Source organism: Caenorhabditis elegans, chromosome X (assembly GCF_000002985.6).
Source record: "Caenorhabditis elegans chromosome X".
In the NCBI taxonomy this organism is placed as follows: domain Eukaryota; kingdom Metazoa; phylum Nematoda; class Chromadorea; order Rhabditida; family Rhabditidae; genus Caenorhabditis; species Caenorhabditis elegans.
The window spans coordinates 6,853,567-6,880,545 of NC_003284.9; the positions used below are offsets into that span (position 1 = coordinate 6,853,567).

Sequence of the window (26,979 nt, forward strand, 5' to 3'; positions counted from 1 at the left end):
GTATGTGGTCAACTGCCTAAAAATTTCACAGCTATTTGTCATTCCTTGCAGAAGAACTTCATTCTTCTTTTTCGAAAATGGGACGACTACTTGCCAAGATGCTCTTCCCTCTTGCGATGTGTCTTTTCGTTTCCGCAGTTTCCGCATCAGGTTAGTTTTGTTTTGTTTTCTACTAAATTTTTTTTTCCTGAACCCCACTTACAATAGAAAAGTTCATTCGATCCTTTGGTTCTTGCATAGCATTGAAATTAGCGCTTGGTATATCAATTGCGATAGTTCGAGCATTTCGAGTGGGTGCCCCACTTGAAAAGTTTATCTTTTTCGACGAAATCCGCGGGTGGTGGCGCGATATAAACAAGACGACCAGATGATGATGATGATACAATCTTAGGAACTTCAGAGCCCATCAGTGCTACTGAATCACACCCATACCGCGCAAATGCATTTCTTGGGCAAAAGTTTCAAAACATGTGTGCGCTGTGCTTTTTCCCTTGAGAGACACTTGCCAACTTGCTACTAATAGACCCCTTTTTGTCGTGTCGCATCCACAATGTCTGGTTTTTCGTGAAAAAGAGTTTAGAAGAAGATTTCACATGGGTAAAGGGCATATAAATACATTCTGGGATTGGAGTAAACTTGATCTGACATGAGCTGTTACGATATTAGTATCTTTCTTTTAAAGAAGACCTAATGGTGCTGGGTATTTTGAACGTATTGGCTCAAAATGTGCTTAAATGAAGAATTTCGTAATTAAACTTCTCAAAAAAATTCAATTTTCTTTAGCCGTTAAAATTTCAAAGTAGCTGAAACTCTAAAAATAATACCATCATATAATTTTTGAAAATTTCTTTAGAAATTTGAATTCGGTATTCAATGGCTTGATCACATTTTGTCTATACGTTCAAAATACCCAGAACTGTTTGTCATCATTAAAAAAAAACAAGAACACTTGAGAATAAGGGAACAAGAATCAAAGTGAGAAGTGTGAAGTGAGAACGTTTTCACGCATTTTTTTTGAATCGGAAGTCGTTTCGCTTTCTAAATACCTTCCTATAACAAAAAGATGTTCTCAGCGATTCCCTTCCTACAATATAATGTTGCCTTAGTATCGTTGCGATGCAATTCTGCTCGTTTTCAATAATTTCAATTGTTTGCCATGCTTTTTTGTTTTGTGCGATGAAGAAAAAGGAGTGTGGAATGGAGCCCTTCTCCCACCTTTCCTCTCAATGGCTTAACATTTCGGAGGCAAACAGGCGCAAAGAAATGAAACCTTAGAAATGGCCATTTGCTCATCGTTGTCTTCCTCTTTTTGTCCATTTTTCTTATTGATTGGACGTTTTTTCCCGTGCCTATTGACATTTGAAAAGAAGAGACGGAAGAGTAGGTAACACAGGCGCTCGTTATGTATGTGTGTGAGTGTGTGTGTGTGTGTTCAGATGCTTGCAAGAAGACCTCCAGCTCTCCGAGGTTCATGTATTGTATGCTGGTAGTTTTGTGTATTTTTTGCGCTGATCGATCAGTATGTTGAAATATATCTATCGAGGGTCGTTGCAATTTTCGAGGCAGGTGGCGGAAACACGGATGGGAACAACTATGTACATAGACTTCCTAAATCTGGTAGCAAGTAGTGTAAAAGGGGTCAAGAAAAGAACATTGAATAGCAGGTGCACCACTTTCCATAGTAACTTTTCAATAGGATTGACGACGCGGAAAAAATTTGAAAGTGCTGCCAAGTTTGATATTTCCACCAAAACAGAAAAACGGAGCAGTAGCCACACACTTATTTTCATTTGTAGATATAAAGTTCCGTTTCCTTTTCCAAACAACAGTACATTAATCATAATCCATATTACGCATCACATAACATCGGAATTTTACTACTTACTACTGATTTTTCTCCCGCTACACAGTTATCCAAATGTTTGTCTAACTGCCTACAACCGTTTACCAGGCTTACTCAACACTAGCTCTTCTAATAATGATAAAAGGTTTTGGAAATTTTCGCGTTTGGGAAGTCAAAAGAATTAATGGAAAATATGAGAACCGGCGAAAAAAGAACACCTACTAAATCATGCGTGACACGACAATTAGGGCGGTTTAAAGTCAAAGAGTCAAAAGAATTCTGGAGGGTCCAACAGACCGCGGACACGCTGAGAGGACACCCCCTCCTCATCCTTGTTTCCCTTGTTGTTCAAATTAGAAACCCTGAATTAAACATGAATGGTTTGGAAAGAGAAGGGTTGCTGGAATGGTTAAATTTGTTAGTAATATGGAATACGGGTCAACAAAAGAGAATACATAACTGTTTTGATAAATAACCACCAATGGAAGACGATTGAGTCTATTGTGTGAGAAGCTAGGTAATTAGAGGGCTGTGAATAAATGTGCGGTACAAATAATAAACAAAATAATATACTACTGAACGCTTCTGTATTATGTATCAGTATTTATATCCACTTGTTTTGTTTTTGAGCCCATTATTTCCATCTCTCAATTTTGCGGAGTATCGTCAGTGGATATTTAGCTTTTAGACACTTACGATTGTCAAATTTTGGTAAATTACCGAATTTTTCAAAAACGTATCAACTTCGAGAATCGCTGTAGGTTTGAGCCCCTATAATGTTCAAATAGAAAAATTAGAAGATATTTATGAATATATTAATTAAAAAACACTCCAAAAATGTATGGTTTAACAAAGTTTTCAGTCAAAGTTTTGATGATTTCAAAATTGTGGGGTTTTCAGAAAAATGAACGTGTTACAATTTTTTATTTTTTTATTTTTAAATTTATTTAAAATTTTAAATTATTTTAAATATTTAATTTTTAAATATTTAAAAAACTAAACCGTCATTAACATATGAATGTCGTAGATGACTTTTTTGACTTCACAAATTTGTATAAGGGGTAACCTCTATAATTGCCGAATGGAAATTAAAATAATTACAAAAGATTTTGAGAAATTTTGATGCTTGTTTTTCAGCAATCCAGGTTAGATTTTCAACAATATTCTTACTGGTTTCAAACAAAATTTCATAATTTCCAGGCATAGATCTGAATTTGACATATATTTGATTTTGAACTTTTGTATTAGAATTCAACAATGTGAGCATGATCAAGCAATCAAAGTTTGTCCGTTTCTCCATATTACGCACGGTATGCAATTTCATGTCTTTTTCTTCTTTTCTACCAAACAACACGATTCAACTACAGTGGCCTGAGTTTTTACATGACCATCAAACAGATCGAGTTACATTCATCGCTTGAGAAAGCTTAAGAACACAGTGAGAGAAAAGTACTTGCAGTTTTCTTTGGTTGAACGCAAAGTCCCCTGAGGCAGAGGGACTATGAGACCTTTTGGGAAGTGGAACAACAAAATTCAATTACCTGATACTCTCCAACTTTCTCGTTCTTTTCTTTTTTTTTACCAATGGAACAAACAACATGTAAGGATGTCATTTGCGATACCAAATTGGTTGCTTATAACCAACCACGTTACTATTTTTTAGGTAATTTAATCATGTTTTCTTTTTCATCCAAGAGTGAAAGGAGTAAAAAAAAAATAAGTTGATCATGCGATGTGACACCTTGAATAGTAAATGGCTCCACTATGAATACACTGAATGAATACCATATCGTGAGAAACTGCTGTGAATCGAAAAGGGCTCTTTTTGGTTTTCTTTTTCTTTGGCATCCATAATTTATCATATTCGTCATATGCTCATGGACCATGATCCCAAGACTCCCAATACCCCTCTTTTATTCCCCTTCCTCGGAATATTAGCATATTGGTACTGCTAATGAAGACAAGATGGTAAATGAAATGGGGTAAACGGGAAAAGGAGGGGGGAGGAACAGATTCGAGTGTACATCATTATTACTATTGTTTCTTGTTGGTACACTAACTGCTGGTTCTTATGTGTCCCGTTATGCAAATTTTAGCAGTGTCCAATGACACCTTTTCGGGATGAAGAAAAGCAAATGAGCAACACATTGATGGCGGTAAAAGAGGGATACTTGAAAAGTGTTCGGTGAACAGTAAATAAGAAACCCAAGTTGTGAAATTTGTCATTTGAACAGTTGCGTAAGATAATACAATTTGTTTTGTGGCATTTACACATTTAGATGATGTTTTAACGGATGCTCGAGGAGGCAGGGAAATTTTTTCAAAATGATGGAAGAGTTATGGCCAGTGGGGAAACCCCAGTTTTATGATTCTAAAATGACATAGTAAAAAATTTTAAAAAACTCCCTTACAGGTGTAGATTACTTGGAATACGAGGATTTTTTGAGAAAAAGAAGTCTATTCGTTAGAACGCGAGATAATCGTTTAATTCCATTGTTCGTTGAGACGATTCTTTTTGGTCAGTGCAAATATTTTGCTGTGCTCATTAATGCTTTAAGAAGTTGTGTTTTTATAAATGTTCTTCACTTTGTCCGACGTCTTAAATTTGCGCGATAACTATGTGTCTAACTTGTTTTCTTTTCTATTATTGCCACCCAAATATGAGTCACTTTGTGCAAATAAATGACTAAAAGGCTCGAATAAGATAGGTAATTTCGAATGAATGTAATCGAGTCGAAACAGATGACTCGTGAAAATTTTCACATCGACGAAACTCGATATGTCGGTCCGCCATACTTCCTTAATTATATATTTACCGGAAATGGGTATCCAAAACGCTTCCAGTCTTTCCGACTAACAATGAAAGGGGAAATAAATTGTTTTAATTTTGTTTAAATTTCAGATAGTCCATCTTCCAATGAGGCAAATCCTATCGTCATTTCATCAGAAGCCATGGATTACGACACAAACACAATCACAGTCAGAGAAGGTTTTTATTATATTTAAAAATTTTAACTTTTTTGATATTCTGAAAATTATTATTTCAGGAAAGAAGTTAATGGTTAGTTGTGTATTTGAAAGTGACGAACAAATCCACAAAAGTGATCTTCTTTGGAAACAAGCTAATGGAAACAATATCGACGGAGAATCCAATCCAAGGTTAGAAAACTTTTCAATTTTTTTTTCGACAAATAAAAAATGTGATGAAAGCCGAAAAAAGCAGTGTTATATTTCATTTCTTGAATAGGATATTTCCCTTCCTTTTCTGCCCATTTTTCCTCGAAATTCGATATTCAAAACCAGTTACATAAAAAAAAATCTACACGCAGAAAACGACAAAAAATCCAAAAACAAAGATTTTTTCAGTCTTTTCTCTGTGATTTTGAACGAAAAGGGGAGCAAACATCGCAAAACATCGCTACATTTCTCATCGGTTCACACGAGAGACACCGGACTCTACACGTGCACAGGAAGAACTGCTGGGGGAGAAAATTTCGAGAAGACCATCAAATTGGTCGTACTCCGTAAGAAGTTTTACTTGAACTGAAAATAATTCAAAACAATATTTAAAAATTTACAGCTGCCATTGAATGGAATGATAAAGATACTGTGAAGGGAGCACTTCTTGGAGAGCCCATCACAATTGACTGTGGAGTTAAGGGGCCATCCGGTAAAGAACCAATGATTCAGATGACAAATGGAAATGGTGAGCCACTCGATGAAGAAATCTGGACAATTGCTGGAAATGAAGCCACCATTGATAGCTTGAAAAAAGAGCATGCCGAGTTAACAGTGTCTTGTATTACTATTGAGATGCACCAGGAAACAAGCAAGGAAGAATTCCCAGTTGTTGACAGAAAAGATGTTAACATCGAAGTTTACAGTAAGACATTTGTTTAGTATTTGCACTATTCTTAAAAATGTATTTTGCAGCCCTTCCCGAGTTTGAGACGGAAGAATCTGTGCAGTACACAGTTATTGATAACCACGTCCGTGATGCAATTATCTACTGTAATGTGACACATTCCTTCCCACCAGTTCGTCACTACACTTTTTATCACGGAGACGAGGAGATCAAGATGAGCGATAAATTCAACATTTTTGTGAATGTCGGAGTTTCTCAAGGAGCACATCTCAAAATTCACAATGTCAATGAGAACGATTTGGGCACTTACAAATGCGAAGCTAACAATATCAAAGCAAAATCCTACCATACAATTCATCTTAGAGAAGCCAGTGAGTTTTTTTTTGAATGTTAATGTTCACTACATTCCCTGCCGAACACTTAAATTTGTCTGTATTTTTGAAACTAGAGTTCTGGCCTTCGGATTTTGTTTGAGCGGAGTAAGAGTGCTGAACTTGATGATGTAAATGTTTGATAATTCACGGCACCCGAAACAACTATCTTACAGGATTACAATTAAGTTAATGAAAAGACCATATCACTGAGAATCTGGATAAAGCAGGGCATAAATTCGTTACCTTCAGATTACTAACTGCCGAATTCTGAGTGAACAAAAGTCCGGTTTTCCAAATTCAGACCATTGGAAGTCAATTTTTTCCCTATTGCCAGCCCTACTTTTATCAGTTTTTTCCATTACTAATGCTCCATTTTCAGATGCCCCAGCTGAGCCAAAAGTAACTCTTATCGAGGACAAGAGGCACTCCATCATCTGGAAAGTAGAATCTATCGATCGAGATCCAGATCTTCCAATGACCGCCGTTGAAATTCGCCACCTCCGAGCCGGAACCGCCGAAGCTTCTGGAGTGTCCGATGAGGATATTTCTGATGCCTACTGGAAGAGTCACTCAATTTTCATGCAGAGAAATATCAGTGAGTGATTTTCAACCTAGATTACAAAAATTTATTCAAATTATGTTACAGAGGATGATGGAATTTACGAAATTAATGGGCTAAGACATGGACATGAATATGTCTGGAGATTCCGACAGATTAATGAAGCTGGATTTGGTAGGAATAATAATTCTGAAACAAGTTGTAAACGACTCTATTACAGGAGATAGTGTGGTATTGCGTGCAAAAACGTTAGATGATCACGATTTGGAAATGATGGATTCGGCATCTGACAGCAAATTTCCTCTTGCCCTTGCCACGTTATTTTTTGTCTGTCTTTTTATCTAATCTTTGATGTTTTTTTGTGATTAGAGTTCATTATCTCATTTCCCCCTCTATTGTCAAAATTGTAAATCGGTGAATCTTCTATTTTTCTATCCATAACTTCATCTAATTAATCAATATCATCCCCTATCTCGTCCTCGAAATTTTCCTATTCTTTCATTTTGCACTTTTAAACAATAATTATAGAATTCATTATCACATTAACGCGTGAAATGCATTTTAAACGCAATTCCTTCTCTTTTTATAGATTTTCAGTTCGTTCTCTCTAGTTCAGCTGAAAAATGTACGGTTCAAAATGTTTTTGGATTTTTTAAAAACATAATAAGTAATAATGTTATGGCTTTTCGTTTATTGAATAAACTTTAAATACCATAAACTATCGAACAATTTATCAAAGAGTGTTAGCAAGACTTTTATTTTTGAATAATGAAAAGTGTCTACAAATTTATATGAAATTTAAAAACAAGCGAATAAAATTTGAATCAAAACTAAATGTAGAGTGAAACGATAAATAACTGAACGTCAGCTATCTCCATTCAACTATTTGCGTGTCTCCGGAGCATTGTTACCATAAATGACGCACTGTTTTGTTGCAGACTTCATCATTCTTGAGTCACTTGCACAATTAAATGCTTGCTGAAATCCTGGCATTTGTGCAACAGCATTAATTCGAACATTGTGATGCGAATGCGAGCCATCTGTTGTATTGGATTTTGATCCCTCAATTATCAGACAGTCAAAAATGTTAATTTTATGTACTAACCCTGCAAAATCTGTAGGCAAATGAATAGAACAACAATTGTTCGTTTGTGATTTTTAAACCATCAGCTTGCTCCTTAAATTGTTTATAGCAAAATAAGAAAAGTGATACAACGCACTCTCAATTGGTCGCTCAAATCTCTCTCCAGTATTGCATATGCAAGTTGCAGACCAAAAACATCAGCACCATTATCATCAAATGTATAGTCTGAAGTATTGCAAGCATCAGGAACCTTAAACAAAAAACAATATGTCAGGTGAAAAATTGAATTATTTAATACTCACTTCCCCTTCGTAATATTCATTGCAAGTCTTTAAATATTGATTCTGAACGCAATCCTCAGCTGGCTTTGAAAAATACGGAAGACCGTCAGGATTGATACTGTGTTCAATGAAAGTATGGCCGATTTCATGACCTACTCGTGTTCCTGTGTATCCCAGCTGAAAAATAGTCCATATTTCCTCTATTAGTCTTTCATGGAAGTCTATATCAAGCTGTAGATGTGCCCGACATTTAAACACGGCAATACTATTAAAGGCAGACTAATTTTTTGATTAGCTTGTTAGTGTGGAAAACTAGCAGAAACTGCAAGAGTAATAGAGAATAATGTACGCTACTTGTATTTTTATTGCTTGAATGGTTCAAAAAATTTGACAGACAAAAGATACAAAACATAAAAGTATTAGGCTTACTTTTGATGCTCTCCAGTTTCCATATGTAGTATGATAATAATTTGGAAAACCAAAGTAAATTGTTCCTTCTGCATTGTAGCCGTTATCATCTATGAAATAGCTACCACGTGTGCGTACGAATATCTTCGCTGAATAAAATAAGCAAAATAGAGTATTGTTTTGAATTCCTTCAAATTCGGAAACACAATTCAGAAAATCAGTTTCTATTGGAGATAGCAAATTGTAAATAAAGTTGGTATATTTGGTCAGTGACACTGGCATTTTAATTGCATTTGTAATATTCTTCATTTCCTCGGTTAGGTTATTGTTAATAACCCACGGAGTTTTCTAAAAATGTTAAATTGGTATAAAATCACACATTCAGTGTTTACCTCAAGCCAAATATTCCCTAATTCTACCATGTCCTCCATCATTTGGTGAATTTCGTTAATTCCGTCAGTAACATTTGCTTCAACGTGGTAATATAATGGTTGCAACATTCCGTCGTAAAAAGTGACATAATTGATAAATCTATATTGATAGTCATACTGAAATCTTATTTTTTTGTTTTTTTTTGTATGTAATATTAGAAACAAATTGCTCTGTGCTTCAAAATAAAGTTCCACAGAGATTTGTAAAACAATCTGACAAGTTTCATAAAAAATAGCAACACTCACAAAACTTTCCGACGACGTATTAAAGTACTGTGTGAGTAATACTGTTATGTCCTCAGTGGTCATACTACACCGTAAACTTTTCAAATTGTACAAACTGAATGTTTCTTCTTTGTACAAGTTAGTGATTATTTTCTCAAACTTGGAAGTGAACAACTGAGTTGGAAGATAGGAGGAATTGCATCTAAAGTGTAATTACTGATTAGTTGTTGGAAAACTGAATTTATTCGTGAATTAGCTAGTTTCCCTTCAACATTTAGCTTGTTCTCACGTTAGGGTTCGTTTCTACAAGATCCTCACACTTGGTACATGTTTTTTATTTCATACCAGACTTACATAGATAAATAATAATTTGCAAAAAAAGTGGCAGCATATGTGGGATCTTCGAAAGTTGATATTATAGACTTTTCCCTCGTTTCGTTGGCCTGAACTCAAAAACTCAATTCAACTTGAAAGTACATACCTTCTTCGCCAGGCCAGGAAAAATATTATTACCTTTCTGCTTCCACGAATGATTTAATGCATCTTTTAAAGGTTGCATCGATACTTTTATAATGTCTTCAATGCTGCCAACTGGACAAGCATGACGGTAAAAATCATCACAGGGATCTGATTTCCAGTCCACTATTCTGAAAACATATAAATATTGCGGGTTTCCACTGTTGATTGTGTACTTCTCTAGCGCATTTTCAATAAAATCGAACGGATGTTCATACGCATTTTGGGTCGGTAGAAAACAAAAAAGTATTATCAGCCACATTTCGGAAAAAGACAGTAACTGGCAACATTTGCGAATAAATAGGACTCTGGTAACAACAACTTCTATAGAAAAAAATTAGAAAATGAAGATTCAACAAAGACATCAAAGGAAAGTTTTCACGTTTTTCATGTTTTTTTTTTCAATTCCTCATACCTTTTGTCAAATTCAAGAAACCGCTATCCTAATGTTTGTGTTCAAATGTTTAGATTACTGTATTGTACGTACAATGTTCAATTGCTCCATGTTCCAATCAAAAATTTAATGGTGAATGTTTTAAAAATATTTTGTTGTTTCTTTCTTAATTTTTTAATTTTGGTTTAGAAGCCAAGTACAAAAAAGGTATCATCAGCCAAATTTTCTAGTGCTTTCTAGTTTCTACTTTCTAGTACTAACAGCTCCTAAAAGTTAATATCATTTTTATAATAACAACTTCCATTTAAAGCGTTGGAGAATTTGTACACCACAAAAGCATCAAAATTAAGTTTTCAATTTTTATTACCACTTTCAAATAATTTTCTATATCTCTTCATTCCTTTTTTTTAATATAAAAACGACCATCATCAAACATGTTACTTTTAAATGTTGTAGTCAACTTGATGAAGTAAAAAAAAACTGAGAGTCTGATTACTTTTCAGAAATTGAGCCAAGCATAGATCATAAGCAGGTAACATACCGAAAGCAGACTAATTTGTTCTCTTTTTATAGATTTTCAGCTTTTTTCAGCTTTTTCATTATCTACAAGTCAGTTGCTTCTAACTTCTCTTTTAGTTCTAAAATGCCCAAATATAGTAAAAGTTTTTTTTAGAGGGATCACCACCAGGCAGTGTACCTGAATCCCAGATCCGCAGTGCATAGCACTTGAAGAACGGATCGTCCTTTAATCCTTTTTAATCCTGAAACTGTATAACATGACTTCATTCTCATGACAAGTCCAATGAAATTAAAATTTCTCAATTGTGCGATTCTCAGTATTTCAAAAAACATTCATCACGTCGGAACTTGAGACAAATTGGCTCTTGTTGTCGAGCGGGATTCATCAACACTGTTTTTCTTTCCACACAAGAAATCTGAAATTTTGCAATTTGTCAATTTGTAATATATATGTTTTCTTCTTACTGAATATTGTTCTTCGGAAATCACGAATGATCAAAATCAGAATGAGTGGATCGAGTCCCGGGTACAGAAATGAGCAAAACACAATGAAATTGGCGTTTGCATTCAAATTCACGTCAAAAAACGGTGCGATGAACATGACTCCAGTTGGGGCGTACATGAAGATAGTTGGGATGAGTGTCTGAATTCATCTTATACCATGTTTCTAGTTTCAGATCGGGATACCTGAAGAACTAAAGCTTTGAAAAGTTGTTTCTGTAGCGCTCGAGTTCTATCAGATACATCCTTGTGTTCATTCATAGTTTTCCACGTGGCATATCCGCAGTAGAACATCACAACAAACGTCATCGACTAAAACCTTGTTGAATAACTATGTTAGGAACATCTCCGCTTACCATGACAAAGTAATGAACAAAGCATCCAAGCAAGTTTTTGAGGTAGATATGCCTTACTCCGTTTTCGTATTGGTACTGAAAGTATCTAGTTTGATGGTTTCCGTGTTATCAACTTACATAGACGTATGCAATGTACGATACATTCTCCTTTTTGATCCAGTTATAGTGGTTATTTAGTACATTGCTGAAAAAAAAAATTCCTAGCTACAATTCATAGATCTCATACGTGACAGCCGCTTCCGTGTACTCGGTATCTGGATACAAAAAATATGAGACACTAGCCCACATTGTCACGGGTACACTGCAACCAAGTGGCCAAAGTAGAAGAGTTGGCAAGTTGAACAAACGAAGTAGATTCGGTCTGTGAAGGGTGTTATAGTATTTTAATCTAAAAGTATGTATACTAATAATAGAGAGCTAATAGTCCACCCCTACAAGTTTTGCATCCTACATTAGTGCTGCACCTTTACAGCAAGGTTCCACAAGTCATTTTTTCAACCGATCATTTGCAGTTTATTTATAATGCTGTTCCTATTGGATACTGTACTAATAGAGCAATACTAACAAAAGAAATACGAAACTTAGCCCGTTTTACAATTGTACTTACTTGCAAGTTGCAAAATATCGATAAACAAAGTGAACTCCTGAGACAACAAAACTGGTGGCAAAACAAGCACAGTAAAACGCAGAGTTGATTTTTCCAAGTTTGGTGGAGTAGTTGAATCTTTTCCTTGAGATCAAAAAGAAAGTGGTGTTCTCAATATGCATTATCTGAAATTTAATACATTATTAACTTCAAGTTCAACAGTTTAGCCTACAGGTCGTAATATGAACTCGATGATGGCGTAAAAAATCGAGAATACTGAGAAAAACGCCATGAGATATTTATAAGTGCCCAAGTTTTTTCCACGTGTTTTCAGAAGTCCGAGAAGAACAATGTTGACACAGAAGGTGAGGGTGACGCCGACAATGTCCGCTGTGTCAACTAGGGTAATCCACAATTCTCCCGACATGGAGCTGTAAGGTATCTTAATGAAATTATGAGAATTTCATGCCACCGCCAACAAAAAATTAATTAAACTGAATACATGGTTATATGTGCTTTGTTCCTAACCTATTTTATAGTAACTTGAAGCCAGGGGCGTGTCGTTTGAGCCATTATTTTCCTGGAATTTGTCTACATACGCAACTTATAGTCAGATATATTGTTTTCAAAATCTGAAATCTGATTTCACGAGGTATTCAGTTAAAAATAATACGTTTGTATCCACAAATTCAGAATTGGGAAAATATATTGAATTTATTATTCCAATCACAAGATGCTACAATTAAAACCTGAATCACACACATCAGCTGGTTGTGTTGTAGTAAATGTCATGAATCACAACACAATGTATCCTAAATGAATGATCTCTCTTCGATTATGTGAAATTGGATGTATTTACTGCCTACTCACAAGGGAAGCATTTCAACATAATCCCGGACTTCTGAATGAAACCTATGCCATTTTGAAGAAGACCCTTTAAAGAAGGAGTATCGTCAATGGGAAAATTGTTTTAAAATGTAGTATTCGTGCTCAAACTTAAGAATATTACAAAACAAAAACGGGAGAATCCGCTTAGATTCAGCATTTTAAGTCGAAAAAATCTTTAAAAATTAACTACAGAAATCCTAGGCCACGACGATCTTTCGAATTTTTATTTGTTTTGGTATTGTCCTTTGAAAAAATACTCAATACAATTTCTTCTTCCCAGTTTTCTTGAACTTTTCCAGAAAGAAAAGCGAATTAAAGTTCGAAAAATTACATTTAAATCAATATTTTGTTTACGAATATGGCCTAAAAGTTGCGTGGTGGCCTAGGATTCATTTGCGCGCGAAATTCAAATTCAGCCACTTTCAGCCACTTTCGTCGATTTCAACGGCTAAATGCTGAATGTTAACGGATTTTTTCCGTTTTTCTTTTGCGATAATTGAAAGTTTGAGTACAAATACTACATTTTAAAACAATTTTCCCATTGACGATACTCCTTCTTTAAGTAGGCCCCTCCAAAAAATGTAGCGGCAGAGGAGCACTTTGAACTGGAAAAAAGTCGCTCTGAAAATTTTTCTCTGCGTCCTCTCATTTTCCAATGCTATTTCGCACGTCCCTATATATTTAAGTAGATATCAAAGTGTCACGTTTTCTGGTTTTTGTCATTTATTTCATTTACAAAAAAAGTGTCATCGAATGACCGAGTGGTTAGCGAGTTTGATTAATATTTCTTAAGTCTGGGGTTCGACTCCGGGTGCCGATTTTTTCCAAAATTTGTTTTTGCAACTCCGAAAAATCTCAAAAATTTTTTCATTGTGTAAAAACACCCAATTTTGATATTAAATAACTTTGACAACTTTTCTGAATTTAAAAAAAAAATTATATTCACTGAAAAATTTTGTCATGGACTTATTCAAAAAATTTCAGATTTTTTCGAAAAGTTTAAAAAATTCCAAAAAAATTCCGAGTGCTCTCCGGCCCCTGAGCATCCTAGAAATTATCAAAAATCTACAAAAATTCACATTTGGAGCCATTCTACGGGCCTTGAAAGTTGTGAAAAAATGCACTGAAAAGTTTTCAGAGCGATATTTTGCCAGGTCAAAGTGCTCCTCTGCCGCTAATTGTTTTGTAGGGACCTACTTAAAGAGTCTTCTTCGAAATGACATAGGTTTCATTCAGAAGTCCGGGATTAAGTTGAAATACTTCCCTTGTCAGATGTAATTCTGTACTTGATACTTGGAAAGTATAGATCTAGCGGTTTTCTGTAATGAAACATCATTTATTCATTGGTATAGGTATTTACAAAAATTACAGTTACCCAACCTTTCAAAAAACTGCTTAATATCCTTTAATTGAAATTTTCAAGGGACTACTGAAGTGTCGAAGAATATGAACAAAAGGTTCGCATTATAAACTCTTGACACTGGTGGCCTTGCGGTTAGCGCGTTCGATTAGCGTGCCGGCACCCACTGGTTCAATTCCCTGTGTATGACGACAACATGTTAGGGACATCTGCACAAACCGTGAAGATTTAACGAAAGTAGTACTGACACAGTGTCTTTCCTTTTTTCATAAACGTTATTGAAAATAAAACTATAGAAAACACATTAATAGACAGTAGAATATGTATTGGTTAAGAAAAGTTATTCTAGTTTCGCTTCGCTCTCCGAGAATTAGTTTTCCCCGATCAAACTCCGCTCTAAAATGTTAAACTCGCGTTATATGGTATTACGGGTTTATTGTTTGGGATTTAGTGTGGTATAGGACGTGATAAATGTGATAAATAATGGGGATTTGGGCGCGTGGCGCCCAAATTAGAATTTGATAAACGGGCCTCGAAGATTTCAAAACGGGTAATTAATATATCCGAGTAGTATCGTAGACGGTCCGATCGTTCCTCGTATGGTGTGTTCCTCGTATTGTACGGCCTGAGTCCGCTCGGCGATGGCACATGGTGACTGATCGATGGTGTCTGACGTGGGGGAAAACTGAAAACTATGAACCGAATTACTGTGTCTATTAAATAATTTAACGGTTCTTAATATTTTATGTAAACAACTTCCCTGCTACCGTCAGCACTGCAACGAATAGGCTTCGTCGTTTACGGACCGAGCGGTTTCGAGCAATGTTCCTAAAACTTCGTCTTTTCTTCTCTTCCATGGGTCCGGAGAAACGATGTCATCTCGGCGTCCCGACTTGCTCGAGGGTGCTCTTCACTCCAACGAATGGGCACTTCTCTGTCAAGAACTCTGGGGCTTCGGCCTGTGATCTGCCTCGTTGACTCTGTTGACTGTCGGCTGAAGCAATATAATACATAATCTGAAATGACACATTACATTAATTTGAAAAATAGATGGCCATTTCACAATTGGTCTGCAGGGACCTCTAAATCATCTCGATTTTCTTAGAATAAACTGTAATCGACTTACTTGAGCCCGTGTTCAGACTGGTATTGATTTATGAGTCAATTATGAAAAATTAATGCATATTATAAAATTTTCTCGTAAATTACTGGGGTTTTGATATTTCTACCACAAACCTCTACCGGGCAATTCGAACTCTTGTGAGGCAAAAGAAAAGTCGATCAAACTTCGAATTATAGACGAAGCTCAATCTAGTGAGATCTTACGGTTGGAGAATATTCCGTCTAACGTCCAACGGCACGTACTGGGATCCTCATCTCAAAACAAACGTGGCTGCAAATAAAGATCATTAAGGCGAAAATGTAAACTGGTTCCGTGAACCAAATCCGTAATTTTTTCCTTTCCATTTAAACATGAAAAAGCTTCCTGGTACCACCAAAAACAGGCACAAGGGTCGACCTGCGTATGTAGTAGACCGACACCGACTGCCCGCTCTGGTCATACATGTCGGAAACTATGAACTCACCTGCTGAACAGCGACTTACCGTTTAAAAGCGACATATTCAGAATATGACAGACGGCCTCATGGGGGAAAACATAGCGTACGTGCTTCGCACTTTGGAATAGTAGAAATGTGGGGCGGGAGGGTGGGAAACCAACACGTAGAATGATGACAATCCGCCGGTGCGCCGAGGAAAGATTTCGTCGCGTCGGGACCCATCGCTCACTAAAGTCGATGCGCCTTTAAGCTGGCGCTACGATATTCGCTCCGCTTTCTCGGGGAAAACATAAAATTCTAGTTTCGCTTCGCTCTCCGAGAATTAGTTTTCCCGATCAAACTCCGCTCTAAAATGTTAAACTCGCGTTATATGGTATTACGGGTTTATTGTTTGGGATTTAGTGTGGTATAGGGTAGAACAAGCAAAGCCGGGGGCTAAAGATGTAAAAGACTTAGTGTCTCGTCCATCCGATTGGTGAAAAACCGATATGTCCACCACATAAATTTCTAACCAGATAACAGCCCTTCAATACCCATCTCAGTAAAACACTGATCGTTACCCAGTAGAAACCTGTGCAGTAGAAATAATTCCCATTAAAGGCGGGCCACAATCTGTCTGAAACTGTCGTAAAGTATCCATACTAGAGCCAATCGTCTCGGGCTACTTCGACTCACACCTGAATAAGTCCTGACAAGGAGAATAGCTAATTGGAAAACAAATTACTCAACAACCTGCGAGTATCCTCCCCAGTCTTGAGAAAACTCTTACGAAACCTGAGTTACTCTTACATAGCCCTGCATATCTCTTACGTAATGGTAGGTGACGGAATATGATTCGACATTAAAATACCTGGGAATCGCGTGAGCAACGAAAGCGATGAAATATAGAGCTAATTTTACGTATACCGGACCAATCGATCTCCGTATATAAAAGCCGAGCCTTGATGTAGCAGACGACGAATAGCCGTCTTTGTGCGTAAACTCGATATAACGTTAGGTCGTCCGTCTATCTACAAAAGGATAAACACTGAAAACAGAATGAATAGCGCCGGAATTCCACTCCGTTCCTGTCTAACCATCTACATAAACTGCAGCGATTGCTTCGTAAACTTGCGCAACTCATACGTAATCTGCGTCGTCGATAGCGTGAGAAGAAAAAAGGTTGAACCGGATGTCATGAAAATCGAAAAAGTGGGCGATAAAGTCTACACGGAATACACAGCTACGCAATTGCAAAACGCGCGGCATAACTAAAGAAAAATCCTCTCCTTATACGCTTCATCTTGAAATACCTGACGACGATTAACCCGGAGCTCGGTAAGATAGAAATATCGGATCTTCTGGCTATTTGTGCAAATACAAGGTTTTCCGAGGATCCAATTGGAAATCGGACTCCCAGTATGGTCTAGTGCCACTCTAACGTAGACCTGATCCACTCTTGCGTAGACCTGCGTGAATCCTTCGTAGACTTGCGCTACTCCTTCGAGGACCTGGACGTCTTCTTTGTAGGCTTGCTCTACTCTTCCGTAGACTTGAGCCAATCCTACTTAAAACGGTAGTAGAAGATGAAGCAGAAAAGAAGAACGGGATACCTTGAAAATCCGACTAAAAACGGAAATCATTGAGACTCACGGAGTCGACTCGTACTCATAAACACTCAGACCTGGCTCGACCGGTCAAAAGAAATGCGATGGAAACGCAAGACAATATATCTCACCCGACGAAAGATGTCGCATTAAACGGGCGACCCGAATTTTATGTATGTTTTTCATTGTGGTTACCACGTTGCCGGAGTTCACATCGCAGAAAGAGCAATTCTTTATCGCGAAAGTACGATTTCAGGCCCCGGCAGGCCTTCTTATCAGTTTAATGCGACATCTTTCGTCGGGTGAGATATATTGTCTTGCGTTTCCATCGCATTTCTTTTGACCGGTCGAGCCAGGTCTGAGTGTTTATGAGTACGAGTCGACTCCGTGAGTCTCAATGATTTCCGTTTTTAGTCGGATTTTCAAGGTATCCCGTTCTTCTTTTCTGCTTCATCTTCTACTACCGTTTTAAGTAGGATTGGCTCAAGTCTACGGAAGAGTAGAGCAAGCCTACAAAGAAGACGTCCAGGTCCTCGAAGGAGTAGCGCAAGTCTACGAAGGATTCACGCAGGTCTACGCAAGAGTGGATCAGGTCTACGTTAGAGTGGCACTAGACCATACTGGGAGTCCGATTTCCAATTGGATCCTCGGAAAACCTTGTATTTGCACAAATAGCCAGAAGATCCGATATTTCTATCTTACCGAGCTCCGGGTTAATCGTCGTCAGGTATTTCAAGATGAAGCGTATAAGGAGAGGATTTTTCTTTAGTTATGCCGCGCGTTTTGCAATTGCGTAGCTGTGTATTCCGTGTAGACTTTATCGCCCACTTTTTCGATTTTCATGACATCCGGTTCAACCTTTTTTCTTCTCACGCTATCGACGACGCAGATTACGTATGAGTTGCGCAAGTTTACGAAGCAATCGCTGCAGTTTATGTAGATGGTTAGACAGGAACGGAGTGGAATTCCGGCGCTATTCATTCTGTTTTCAGTGTTTATCCTTTTTTGATAGACGGACGACCTAACGTTATATCGAGTTTACGCACAAAGACGGCTATTCGTCGTCTGCTACATCAAGGCTCGGCTTTTATATACGGCGATCGATTGGTCCGGTATACGTAAAATTAGCTCTATATTTCATCGCTTTCGTTGCTCACGCGATTCCCAGGTATTTTAATGTCGAATCATATTCCGTCACCTACCATTACGTAAGAGATATGCAGGGCTATGTAAGAGTAACTCAGGTTTCGTAAGAGTTTCTCAAGACTGGGGAGGATACTCGCAGGTTGTTGAGTAATTTGTTTTCCAATTAGCTATTCTCCTTGTCAGGACTTATTCAGGTGTGAGTCGAAGTAGCCCGAGACGATTGGCTCTAGTATGGATACTTTACGACAGTTTCAGACAGATTGTGGCCCGCCTTTAATGGGAATTATTTCTACTGCACAGGTTTCTACTGGGTAACGATCAGTGTTTTACTGAGATGGGTATTGAAGGGCTGTTATCTGGTTAGAAATTTATGTGGTGGACATATCGGTTTTTCACCAATCGGATGGACGAGACACTAAGTCTTTTACATCTTTAGCCCCCGGCTTTGCTTGTTCTACCCTATACCACACTAAATCCCAAACAATAAACCCGTAATACCATATAACGCGAGTTTAACATTTTAGAGCGGAGTTTGATCGGGGAAAACTAATTCTCGGAGAGCGAAGCGAAACTAGAATTTTATGTTTTCCCCGAGAAAGCGGAGCGAATATCGTAGCGCCAGCTTAAAGGCGCATCGACTTTAGTGAGCGATGGGTCCCGACGCGACGAAATCTTTCCTCGGCGCACCGGCGGATTGTCATCATTCTACGTGTTGGTTTCCCACCCTCCCGCCCCACATTTCTACTATTCCAAAGTGCGAAGCACGTACGCTATGTTTTCCCCCATGAGGCCGTCTGTCATATTCTGAATATGTCGCTTTTAAACGGTAAGTCGCTGTTCAGCAGGTGAGTTCATAGTTTCCGACATGTATGACCAGAGCGGGCAGTCGGTGTCGGTCTACTACATACGCAGGTCGACCCTTGTGCCTGTTTTTGGTGGTACCAGGAAGCTTTTTCATGTTTAAATGGAAAGGAAAAAATTACGGATTTGGTTCACGGAACCAGTTTACATTTTCGCCTTAATAATCTTTATTTGCAGCCACGTTTGTTTTGAGATGAGGATCCCAGTACGTGCCGTTGGACGTTAGACGGAATATTCTCCAACCGTAAGATCTCACTAGATTGAGCTTCGTCTATAATTCGAAGTTTGATCGACTTTTCTTTTGCCTCACAAGAGTTCGAATTGCCCGGTAGAGGTTTGTGGTAGAAATATCAAAACCCCAGTAATTTACGAGAAAATTTTATAATATGCATTAATTTTTCATAATTGACTCATAAATCAATACCAGTCTGAACACGGGCACAAGTAAGTCGATTACAGTTTATTCTAAGAAAATCGAGATGATTTAGAGGTCCCTGCAGACCAATTGTGAAATGGCCATCTATTTTTCAAATTAATGTAATGTGTCATTTCAGATAACATAATACATTTCAAATGAATATTATAATGTCCCATCAAACCTCTTTAAATTCAGCGCATGTATTATTGTACTGAGTTTGTATACAGTTGATTGCTTCCGCCGAAGAATATGGAAGAAGATAAGATTTAGATGGATTTTCGATAAGAGAATGGCTTAATTCGTGTCCAACAACGTAACCGGCCAGTCCGAGCTATTAGAAACAAAATTAATTCAATGATAAATTTAAAAACACGCTCACATTAGCAGCCATTTCTGAATTCGCGGCACGTGCGATGAAAGGCATACCAAAATAAATATATGGATGTCTATTTGTTGCATCGTAGCCGAAATGAAGAACAGTTGTTGTTCTACCATTAAACATAAAATGGTAACTATATATTGAACAAAACAAGTCATGTTTTCCTGAAAAATCCGCAGAGCATTTCAAAAAGTCTTGCTCGGTTTTCATAAGCGCATCTATATTCTCTCTCAGTTGAATTCCATATTCATCAATCACGAATAAGTCCCTTGCAACTGCTTCAAGCGCTCTGTTAATTTTCTGATCATTAACCCAAGGTGTTTCCTGCAAAATCAATTCAAACGGATTTTTGGCAATATATTTATACACCTGAATCCATTGCAAAAGCACATCAACCATATTCATCAAGAAACTGTTAATATTATCAACTCCGACTTTGAAGTTGCCATCCAAAAGGATATTTACGGCTCTGGTTTTGTTTTTCCATCCCGCAATGTTTTCTCTCAATTTCAAAACATATTCCTGATAGTGAGATGAATCAGTTTTCTTGGCGACGCGTGACTTAAAATCATTGGCTGCTCTTGTGCAGTTAGAATCTCCTCCAAGACGTAGCAAGCAGTTTTCAGCCCGACATTTTGTGGACATTTCATGAGATAACATTTGCTGTGTTCGGAGAAGAAATGTGGTCATTGCAGGATCATTGTTTTGACACCTAAAAATTGCGGTTTTTGAATTAAGTTAGTAACAAACTCACATGTCCAGAAAAACTCGTTCGAAATAAGCGGATATTTCATTCTCAATCTCTCCAGGTTTAATATTGTTCAAAGCTTCCTCTATTTTCAAATTTTCCCAGGCACTCTCTTCTTGGCTAGTCTCCAATTCTTTAAATATGGGAGCATATTTCATGAGAACTAAAAAATCATAGTCGCCGACGGGACATGCGTGTCTGTAAAAATCGTCACACGGATCCGACGACTGATCGATTAAGCTGAAGAAATAGATTTTTGAAAAGGTATGTAGAAAAACCTACTTTATTGCATCTCGAAAAAAATCGTATGCGCATGTCGAATTGATTATCAGATAGAAAAATAAAACACTTTTCAGAACCATGGTTCCACGACATCACCTGAACGATGTACTAGTCTTAAATAGTTTATTCCAAACAAATAACCATTCGAACTAAAAACCTTTTGAACAGTTACTTTTAGAATTTTCACAAAGAGGTTCAGTACCTTGATTTTTCCTTTCATTCTTAACAAAAAAAAACACACACACAAAACAACAAAAAATGTTTTATCCTTTCAGAATCTTCTGAAATGTGCATTCATGTGGCAAATGTCTTATGTTGGTTGCAAGCCAGTGTCTCTAGAAACCTTGGTAAATTTGAATCTTATAACTGTTTTAATTTTTAATTTTCCCTTACCTATATATCATATTATCAAATTTTAAATTAAAGGAGGTAGAAATAACAACTTATTTATAAACAATGTTGAAAGACAATAAATTAAGGCACCATCTTGGTTAGTTGAGCCGTGGCGATAAAATTGAAAAGTGATCGAGGTTTGGTGAAAACAAATGTACAGAAATGATTTTGATAAAATCTTAATATCCCGGTGCAGTTCTGGGATTTGGACAGTGGTTGCAAGGTCCAGCAGGTCCTCGAGCTCCAGCTGCTCCTGATTTTCCTGGTTCTCCCGGTTTTCCTGGCTCTCCAATGACACCCTCTTCTCCTTCCTGACCTGTTGGTCCCGGTGGTCCCTGCTTTCCAGATCTTCCTTCTGGTCCTTGTGGTCCATCTGGTCCAGCCGGTCCTGGTGGTCCACGTGGGCCTGGAGGTGATTTTTTCTCCATTGGAATTCCATCTGGACCGCCTTCTCCTTCATCTCCAGTTTCTCCAGGTGGTCCCTAAATTTTATTTTTAACAATGTTATTATAGATACTCTGTGACTCACCCTTGGGCCAGGTGGCCCTGTTGGACCTGGCATTCCTTGTCTTCCTGGACCAGCATCCTCTCCTTGATTTCCAGGTATACCAGGCATTCCCTTGAGACCTGGTGGTCCAGGAGGTCCTGTAGGGGCTGGAAGGCATTCAAAGCAAAATTGATCAGCCATGTTGTAAGTGTCATCAAGATGCATGTCTGCACCTGGGTTTCCATCTGAACCAGGTCTACCGTCCACTCCGTCATGACCGTCTTGACCTGGGGATCCCGGCTCTCCAGGTGACCCAAATCCGCATCCACAGCCTGCAAACGCGAAATTTGGTTAACTTGGAGAAGTGGTCAATCTTACATTGCTGGAAGTCATCTTTCTTCTCAATACGTTCTTCTTTGTGTTCAGTGACTTCAGGGCTCTTGTAATGCATAACTGGAACAGAGTCATAAGTTCCATAACTTGCTGAGTATCCACTATAAGTATCTTCTCTCTTTAATCTCAGCCCAGCTCGCTTTTGTGTTCTTGTCAACTCTTTTAAAACAGAGTCTCGTTTTGCCTGAAAATTGTCTTTTTTTTTGTGTTTTGCTTCATAGAACCGCATTCAGCAAAAAAATATTGTATATCAATTCTAAAAAGGACACCTTGTAGAAGCCACCCGTCGTGTTATCCGAAACCAGTCTACCGTTTTTCTTGTATATTGTGGATGTGGGAGACTATAGGTGGGAGGTGATAAATGACAAGCCAGGAGGCAAAACGTTCTGATTATCATTGTTCTTTTTCTTTTTTGATTGCGAGAAAACTGCGATATATGGGTGGGAAGGCCGCATGGCATGCTTTTCACAAGCCTATTGGAATAGATGGATCACGTCAGGAAGTGATAAAGATTGCGCGAATGATTATGCTAGGATGATGATAAGGATGTTGATGATGCGATTGGCAATGGATCCAATAGACGATAAGAGAAAAGTGGGTGGCTAACGTGAAATTTACGAAAGAAACTAATAAATTGACAAAAAAAAATGGAATGTCAAATAACCTAGATCCTCATGGGATAATAGCTGTGTTCATTGAGTTTTTGTATTTTTTTAAAAAGAAAACTATAGTGTCACACGTTCGAGCTCCTACAATGTTTCATCATCTTGGCATCATATGACTGATCTTTAATAATTTCTCTACTGGCGCTACTCAACCATTAAATGAGAATAGCTTGAAATGTAATTCTTGGATGTCCTCTAAACCGCCTTTATTCAATTAAACAATTCAACAGATAATCAGATCAAAAATTGAACTAGACCACTCACTTTTTCATATTTATTTTCTAGTTGTTTGAAATCGGTTTTCAGACCAAAACTGAAAAACGTTTTTGAATCAGTACTCTTGTTTTTAAATCGAACTTTTCACTAGTCGAAGACAAATAAAAGTTTTATTTTATTCTCTTACGTACTACACACCACCTTTTTAGGAACTGATGTGTAGTTGGGTTATAATAGTGCAGACCAGGTGATTCACTTAACGAGGGCTAATGTCTCTTACGCAATGCTAATTTTTTATTATTTTGTTCTCTTTATTTTGTTCGGTTTTCGAAAAAAAAAGATCACTTTCGCTTGCTTGATAATATTGTTTTATTCAATATTAAAAAAAAAACTTTGAAAACCAACCCTGCAAAAATCTGCCTCGTTTTGAAGAACTGTCTCGACCCGTTGGACATAGTTGTACACGAAAGGAACTGTCATCACACAAACAATTGCTGCGCCGATGGAAAGTGCGACACCTGGATGACTTGTACTTTTTTAATCAAAACTATTCCCGGACACTGGGGTCTCACCGATGACAGCCATCCGTCGGAGACGTTCGGCTTCTGCCCGTAGAGCTGCTTCCTCTTTCGGATCTAACTCCATGTCTGGAATAGTCAATGGTTTGAAAGATTTGAACGGAACAATGTCGTAAAAAGGGCGAGACAAAAAGATAAAAGGTAAAATGTGTAGATAGGAAAAAACCCGAAGAAAAAGGGAAAAGCTTGTGATGGTTTTGCGGGGGGACCTTTGCTAGGACAAATGCGCGTGTATTCGGTGAAAAGAGAAAGAGGCGGGAAAAGAGACGATGGGGGTAGTGACGGATACCGGTTGATCCTCCGATTGACGTTCGTTGGGGTGGCCCGCCACCACCACCTCGCGCTCATCAAAAAGATATTGGCACGACTTTTTGGGTGGAAATGTTTCAAACAAACATCGCGCCAAAACGAACGCAAACCTAGACCAGAAATCGAAATCAGAAAACTGAAACGACAGGTAAACGTTTACTACTATACAAAAGGTCTGACTATGTTGGGAAAAGGTCTTGGAAACTCACTTTTTTCCCGATAATCCAAAAGTCAATGGTTCGTGAACTAAATATGGTTTTTCCTGTAAATAAAAGTTCGGATCGAAAGGGAATTTGAAGATGGGAAAGGAAATTGTGAAGACAGACACGCCTAAATAGACACTTTTGTAAAAATAAAAGGAAGTGCGAAGGGTGTCAAGACTTAAGACATCTTGAAGCGTATAATCAAGTTTTGAACTGACCAAATGATCTACTAGGGAGGTCAACTACACAAATAACGTTTTAATAGTCGACAATGAACCATTTTTTGTTAGGTTTATAATTTCTACTGCTCTAGAAACCTGAATTTCGTTATGAGAGTCTTCTTAGATTTTTCAAATAGTTCATAGCAATTCGAAAATTCAGAAAACAGTCAAATGTACCTGCTTTTGTTTTAAATTTGTCCTTGTCAAAGCTATTTTTCAAATTCACATAGATTTAGGTTAATTTCAGACTTAAAAGTTTAATTTCAGTCTTGATAACTTCTTGCACCCAAAGCCTATAAAAGCATATCTGAAACACTCTCATCTAGAATTTGTTTCTGGTGGAGTTTTTGACGGCTAAGCTCTCATCTAAACAATTGACAACTTACCTTTGCCAAACTTGTCCGAAATCAGTTTTTAATAAACTACCAACCATTACAATATATTGGTAGTTTATGGTAGTTTATCTTACAGCAATTTGTTAATTCAGGTACATTTCAGGTCGATATGCTTTTCATCTAGGTAATTTTTAGTTTTTTGTTAAAAATTCTCATTTTGAAGTTTGGTCGCTGGAGTTTTGGCCTATTTAAGTCAAACAAAATAATCGTTACTGCATCTATGAACAAAAAACAGAATGATGTAATCAACGCGTTTTTTTTTTGCTTTGCAGAGTAGTTACAATATAAAAATATAAACCGAAAATCCAGAAAACAGAAAAGGAATAATCTCATCACACTTTGCCGTTTTATACCTTCCGAATGTCATTTTCAAGTCATCAAAGAAGCCGCCTAGTACTGAACAAGAGAGAAGACACAAAAAAGAAACATTTGTAGAATGGTAGAGAACGGGAAGAAGAGATAGAGATGATGATGACCACGAGCGTGAAATCCATTAGCTGGATGCTTCTCGGGAAGCCGATGACTATCTTTACAGGTGTTCTTCCAGTCTTTTAGACAGTATCTTTCCGCAATTTTTCGGTCTAATGGAGCTATATCTAAGATTTTCTTGGAAACCTAAAATCATTGATAAATTGTATACCTCTGCCGAATCTTTGTGGGAAAACGTCAGTGGGAGGAAGGATTTGTGAAAAATCACTCTGTACGGGTCTGTACGGGAGTGAAACTTAGATTAAAACGTTGGAAAAAAAAATTTTAAGATGATACGCCTAGACCCTTTTTCAATGTCGAATATCAATTAGAGATTCTATAAAAATATATGAATTGGGAGAAAGAATGTCTAAGAAATGATAAAAGACCATGAAATTGCATTACTAGATATATCCACCGTTCACTGCAAGCTGCTGAAAAAACACGATCCACACCCCTTGTTGCCTCTTTGATGCCCTATGAAAAGCCGCCAATTGGATATTTGTTACACTATATCAGGTTATTCGGAATATCAAACTGTGTTAGTTAACAATATAATGAAATTATCCTTTGGATATTTGTATATATCTACATTTGGTAGTTGATAAGATTGTTTTTCGATCGAAAATTCCTCCTGGTGGCATTTCCTGTTCACAAGCAACACTCTTTTTGACGCCTCGTGATATTCAAACGTCACTGTCATTTAGAGGAGTGTCAGGAAGTTCCACTATGACACAATTGCCTTCATCGTCATCTGTTTCAATTTCATTTTCAAAGTCAGAATCAACAGGTGGTGGATACTCAATTAGTTGCGGACATGAAATTAGTTTTAGAATGACGATTTCTTCCGTTTCTCGTTTCACTTTTTCGAAGAGACACCAAGGATATCATGTAGTTTTTCAAGGTTGACGTTCACTTATTCCGTTCTAAAGAGTAATTTTTATGAAAATATATGGAAAGCACAAACGAATTTTGATGAGTACAAAAAAGTTAATTCAAAAATGCAAAAAAAACGAGATACAGATGAAATTGTAATGCTTTGAATATAAATTACGTCATTATTTCAAACAAGAGACTACGCTTCTATTTGGATTTTTTTTTGTTTACAACAAAAAATCCACGGAGCGACAATTTAAACAATTTTGTTTTTCTTTGCGTTTATACTAAACGTAATTTTTATTCACAAACAGAACATTTGTATTTACAAAAAAAATATTAATTCGAAGTGTTTAAAATTTAAAAAAAACACACCAGTACGCGCGCAGATCAAAACCATAAGCAAATTTAAGCCTACAAAATGCACATTTACGCAAAAAAACTAGACATCTCAAACATGTTCACAATTGTTTCATATGGTGGTTTTAAATTTCGGAAAAAATTGGGTCGAAGCCAACTGAAATCTACCGATTCTACTAAACTTGTCTTTGTCCTAGAGACCAGAATTTAGTTTTTATTCACTTATTATCTGATAAGGAAAACTTG

General features: G+C 37.3%; 6 protein-coding genes and 2 non-coding genes across 9 annotated transcripts; 2 read left to right on the plus strand and 6 right to left on the minus strand.

The window, feature by feature from the left end:
- The first annotated feature begins 51 nt into the window (after positions 1–51).
- On the plus strand, positions 52–7,356 carry rig-3 (Neuronal immunoglobulin domain-containing protein rig-3). The gene is made up of 9 exons (NM_076754.5): positions 52–150; positions 4,746–4,832; positions 4,891–5,002; positions 5,210–5,367; positions 5,424–5,726; positions 5,777–6,079; positions 6,462–6,677; positions 6,729–6,815; positions 6,862–7,356. The coding sequence occupies exons 1-9, from the start codon at positions 78–80 to the stop codon at positions 6,984–6,986; spliced, it is 1,464 nt and encodes a 487-aa protein (NP_509155.1). The 5' UTR covers positions 52–77; the 3' UTR covers positions 6,987–7,356.
- Positions 1,861–2,296, minus strand: C53B7.12. Its single transcript, NR_071368.1, has one exon. It is a non-coding gene; the product is annotated as an Unclassified non-coding RNA C53B7.12 (non-coding RNA).
- Positions 7,357–7,380: 24 nt separating the features above from the next.
- On the minus strand, positions 7,381–9,858 carry nep-4 (Peptidase M13 C-terminal domain-containing protein). The gene is made up of 9 exons (NM_076755.5): positions 9,763–9,858; positions 9,584–9,717; positions 9,425–9,513; positions 8,807–8,962; positions 8,436–8,762; positions 8,028–8,183; positions 7,862–7,975; positions 7,747–7,818; positions 7,381–7,703 (listed from the first exon to the last, which is right to left on the minus strand). The coding sequence occupies exons 1-9, from the start codon at positions 9,846–9,848 to the stop codon at positions 7,524–7,526; spliced, it is 1,314 nt and encodes a 437-aa protein (NP_509156.2). The 5' UTR covers positions 9,849–9,858; the 3' UTR covers positions 7,381–7,523.
- Positions 9,859–10,748: 890 nt separating this feature from the next.
- On the minus strand, positions 10,749–12,373 carry odr-10 (Serpentine receptor class r-10). Its single transcript, NM_076756.5, has 8 exons — positions 12,175–12,373; positions 11,964–12,127; positions 11,583–11,717; positions 11,474–11,540; positions 11,357–11,431; positions 11,187–11,312; positions 10,965–11,142; positions 10,749–10,915 (listed from the first exon to the last, which is right to left on the minus strand). The coding sequence occupies exons 1-8, from the start codon at positions 12,367–12,369 to the stop codon at positions 10,836–10,838; spliced, it is 1,020 nt and encodes a 339-aa protein (NP_509157.1). The 5' UTR covers positions 12,370–12,373; the 3' UTR covers positions 10,749–10,835.
- A 1,998-nt stretch (positions 12,374–14,371) lies between these two features.
- On the plus strand, positions 14,372–14,442 carry C53B7.8. The gene has a single exon (NR_003486.1). It is a non-coding gene; the product is annotated as a small nucleolar RNA C53B7.8 (small nucleolar RNA).
- A 623-nt stretch (positions 14,443–15,065) lies between these two features.
- C53B7.6 (uncharacterized protein) lies at positions 15,066–15,203 on the minus strand (the record flags this gene model as incomplete). The annotated part of the gene is made up of 1 exon (NM_001381013.1): positions 15,066–15,203. One exon carries the CDS (start codon positions 15,201–15,203, stop codon positions 15,066–15,068), a length of 138 nt encoding a protein of 45 aa, NP_001367685.1.
- Positions 15,204–19,792: 4,589 nt separating this feature from the next.
- Positions 19,793–21,257, minus strand: F41C6.4 (the record flags this gene model as incomplete). Of its 2 annotated transcripts, NM_001136458.6 has the most annotated exons (4): positions 19,793–20,091; positions 20,140–20,851; positions 20,894–21,127; positions 21,170–21,249. In NM_001136458.6, the coding sequence occupies 4 exons, from the start codon at positions 21,247–21,249 to the stop codon at positions 19,936–19,938; spliced, it is 1,182 nt and encodes a 393-aa protein (NP_001129930.1). The 2 variants fall into 2 exon arrangements, with proteins under 2 accessions (NP_001129930.1, NP_509161.2); NM_076760.5 differs by lacking the exon at positions 19,793–20,091 and having other exon boundaries at positions 20,107–20,851; positions 21,170–21,257.
- A 307-nt stretch (positions 21,258–21,564) lies between these two features.
- On the minus strand, positions 21,565–23,970 carry col-173 (Nematode cuticle collagen N-terminal domain-containing protein). Its single transcript, NM_076761.6, has 5 exons — positions 23,896–23,970; positions 23,729–23,841; positions 22,428–22,626; positions 22,092–22,381; positions 21,565–22,044 (listed from the first exon to the last, which is right to left on the minus strand). Exons 1-5 carry the CDS (start codon positions 23,966–23,968, stop codon positions 21,742–21,744), a joined length of 978 nt encoding a protein of 325 aa, NP_509162.1. The 5' UTR covers positions 23,969–23,970; the 3' UTR covers positions 21,565–21,741.
- Between the last annotated feature and the right edge of the window lie 3,009 nt (positions 23,971–26,979).

Coding starts and splice junctions, on each gene's coding strand:
- col-173 (NM_076761.6), bottom strand. CDS start 23,968: ATGGAGTTAGATCCGAAAGAGGAAGCAGCTCTACGGGCAGAAGCCGAA. Junction 23,842..23,895: donor CCGACGGATGGCTGTCATCG/GTGAGACCCCAG, acceptor CAAGTCATCCAG/GTGTCGCACTTTCCATCGGC. Junction 22,382..22,427: donor GAAAGATGACTTCCAGCAAT/GTAAGATTGACC, acceptor TCGCGTTTGCAG/GCTGTGGATGCGGATTTGGG.
- odr-10 (NM_076756.5), bottom strand. CDS start 12,369: ATGTCGGGAGAATTGTGGATTACCCTAGTTGACACAGCGGACATTGTC. Junction 11,432..11,473: donor CGTACATTGCATACGTCTAT/GTAAGTTGATAA, acceptor AGATACTTTCAG/TACCAATACGAAAACGGAGT. Junction 11,143..11,186: donor TCAAAGCTTTAGTTCTTCAG/GTATCCCGATCT, acceptor AGATGAATTCAG/ACACTCATCCCAACTATCTT.
- nep-4 (NM_076755.5), bottom strand. CDS start 9,848: ATGTGGCTGATAATACTTTTTTGTTTTCTACCGACCCAAAATGCGTAT. Junction 9,718..9,762: donor ATTGAAAATGCGCTAGAGAA/GTACACAATCAA, acceptor ATATGTTTTCAG/AATAGTGGACTGGAAATCAG. Junction 8,763..8,806: donor TAGGGAATATTTGGCTTGAG/GTAAACACTGAA, acceptor TAACATTTTTAG/AAAACTCCGTGGGTTATTAA.
- rig-3 (NM_076754.5), top strand. CDS start 78: ATGGGACGACTACTTGCCAAGATGCTCTTCCCTCTTGCGATGTGTCTT. Junction 5,368..5,423: donor CATCAAATTGGTCGTACTCC/GTAAGAAGTTTT, acceptor AAAAATTTACAG/CTGCCATTGAATGGAATGAT. Junction 6,080..6,461: donor AATTCATCTTAGAGAAGCCA/GTGAGTTTTTTT, acceptor CTCCATTTTCAG/ATGCCCCAGCTGAGCCAAAA.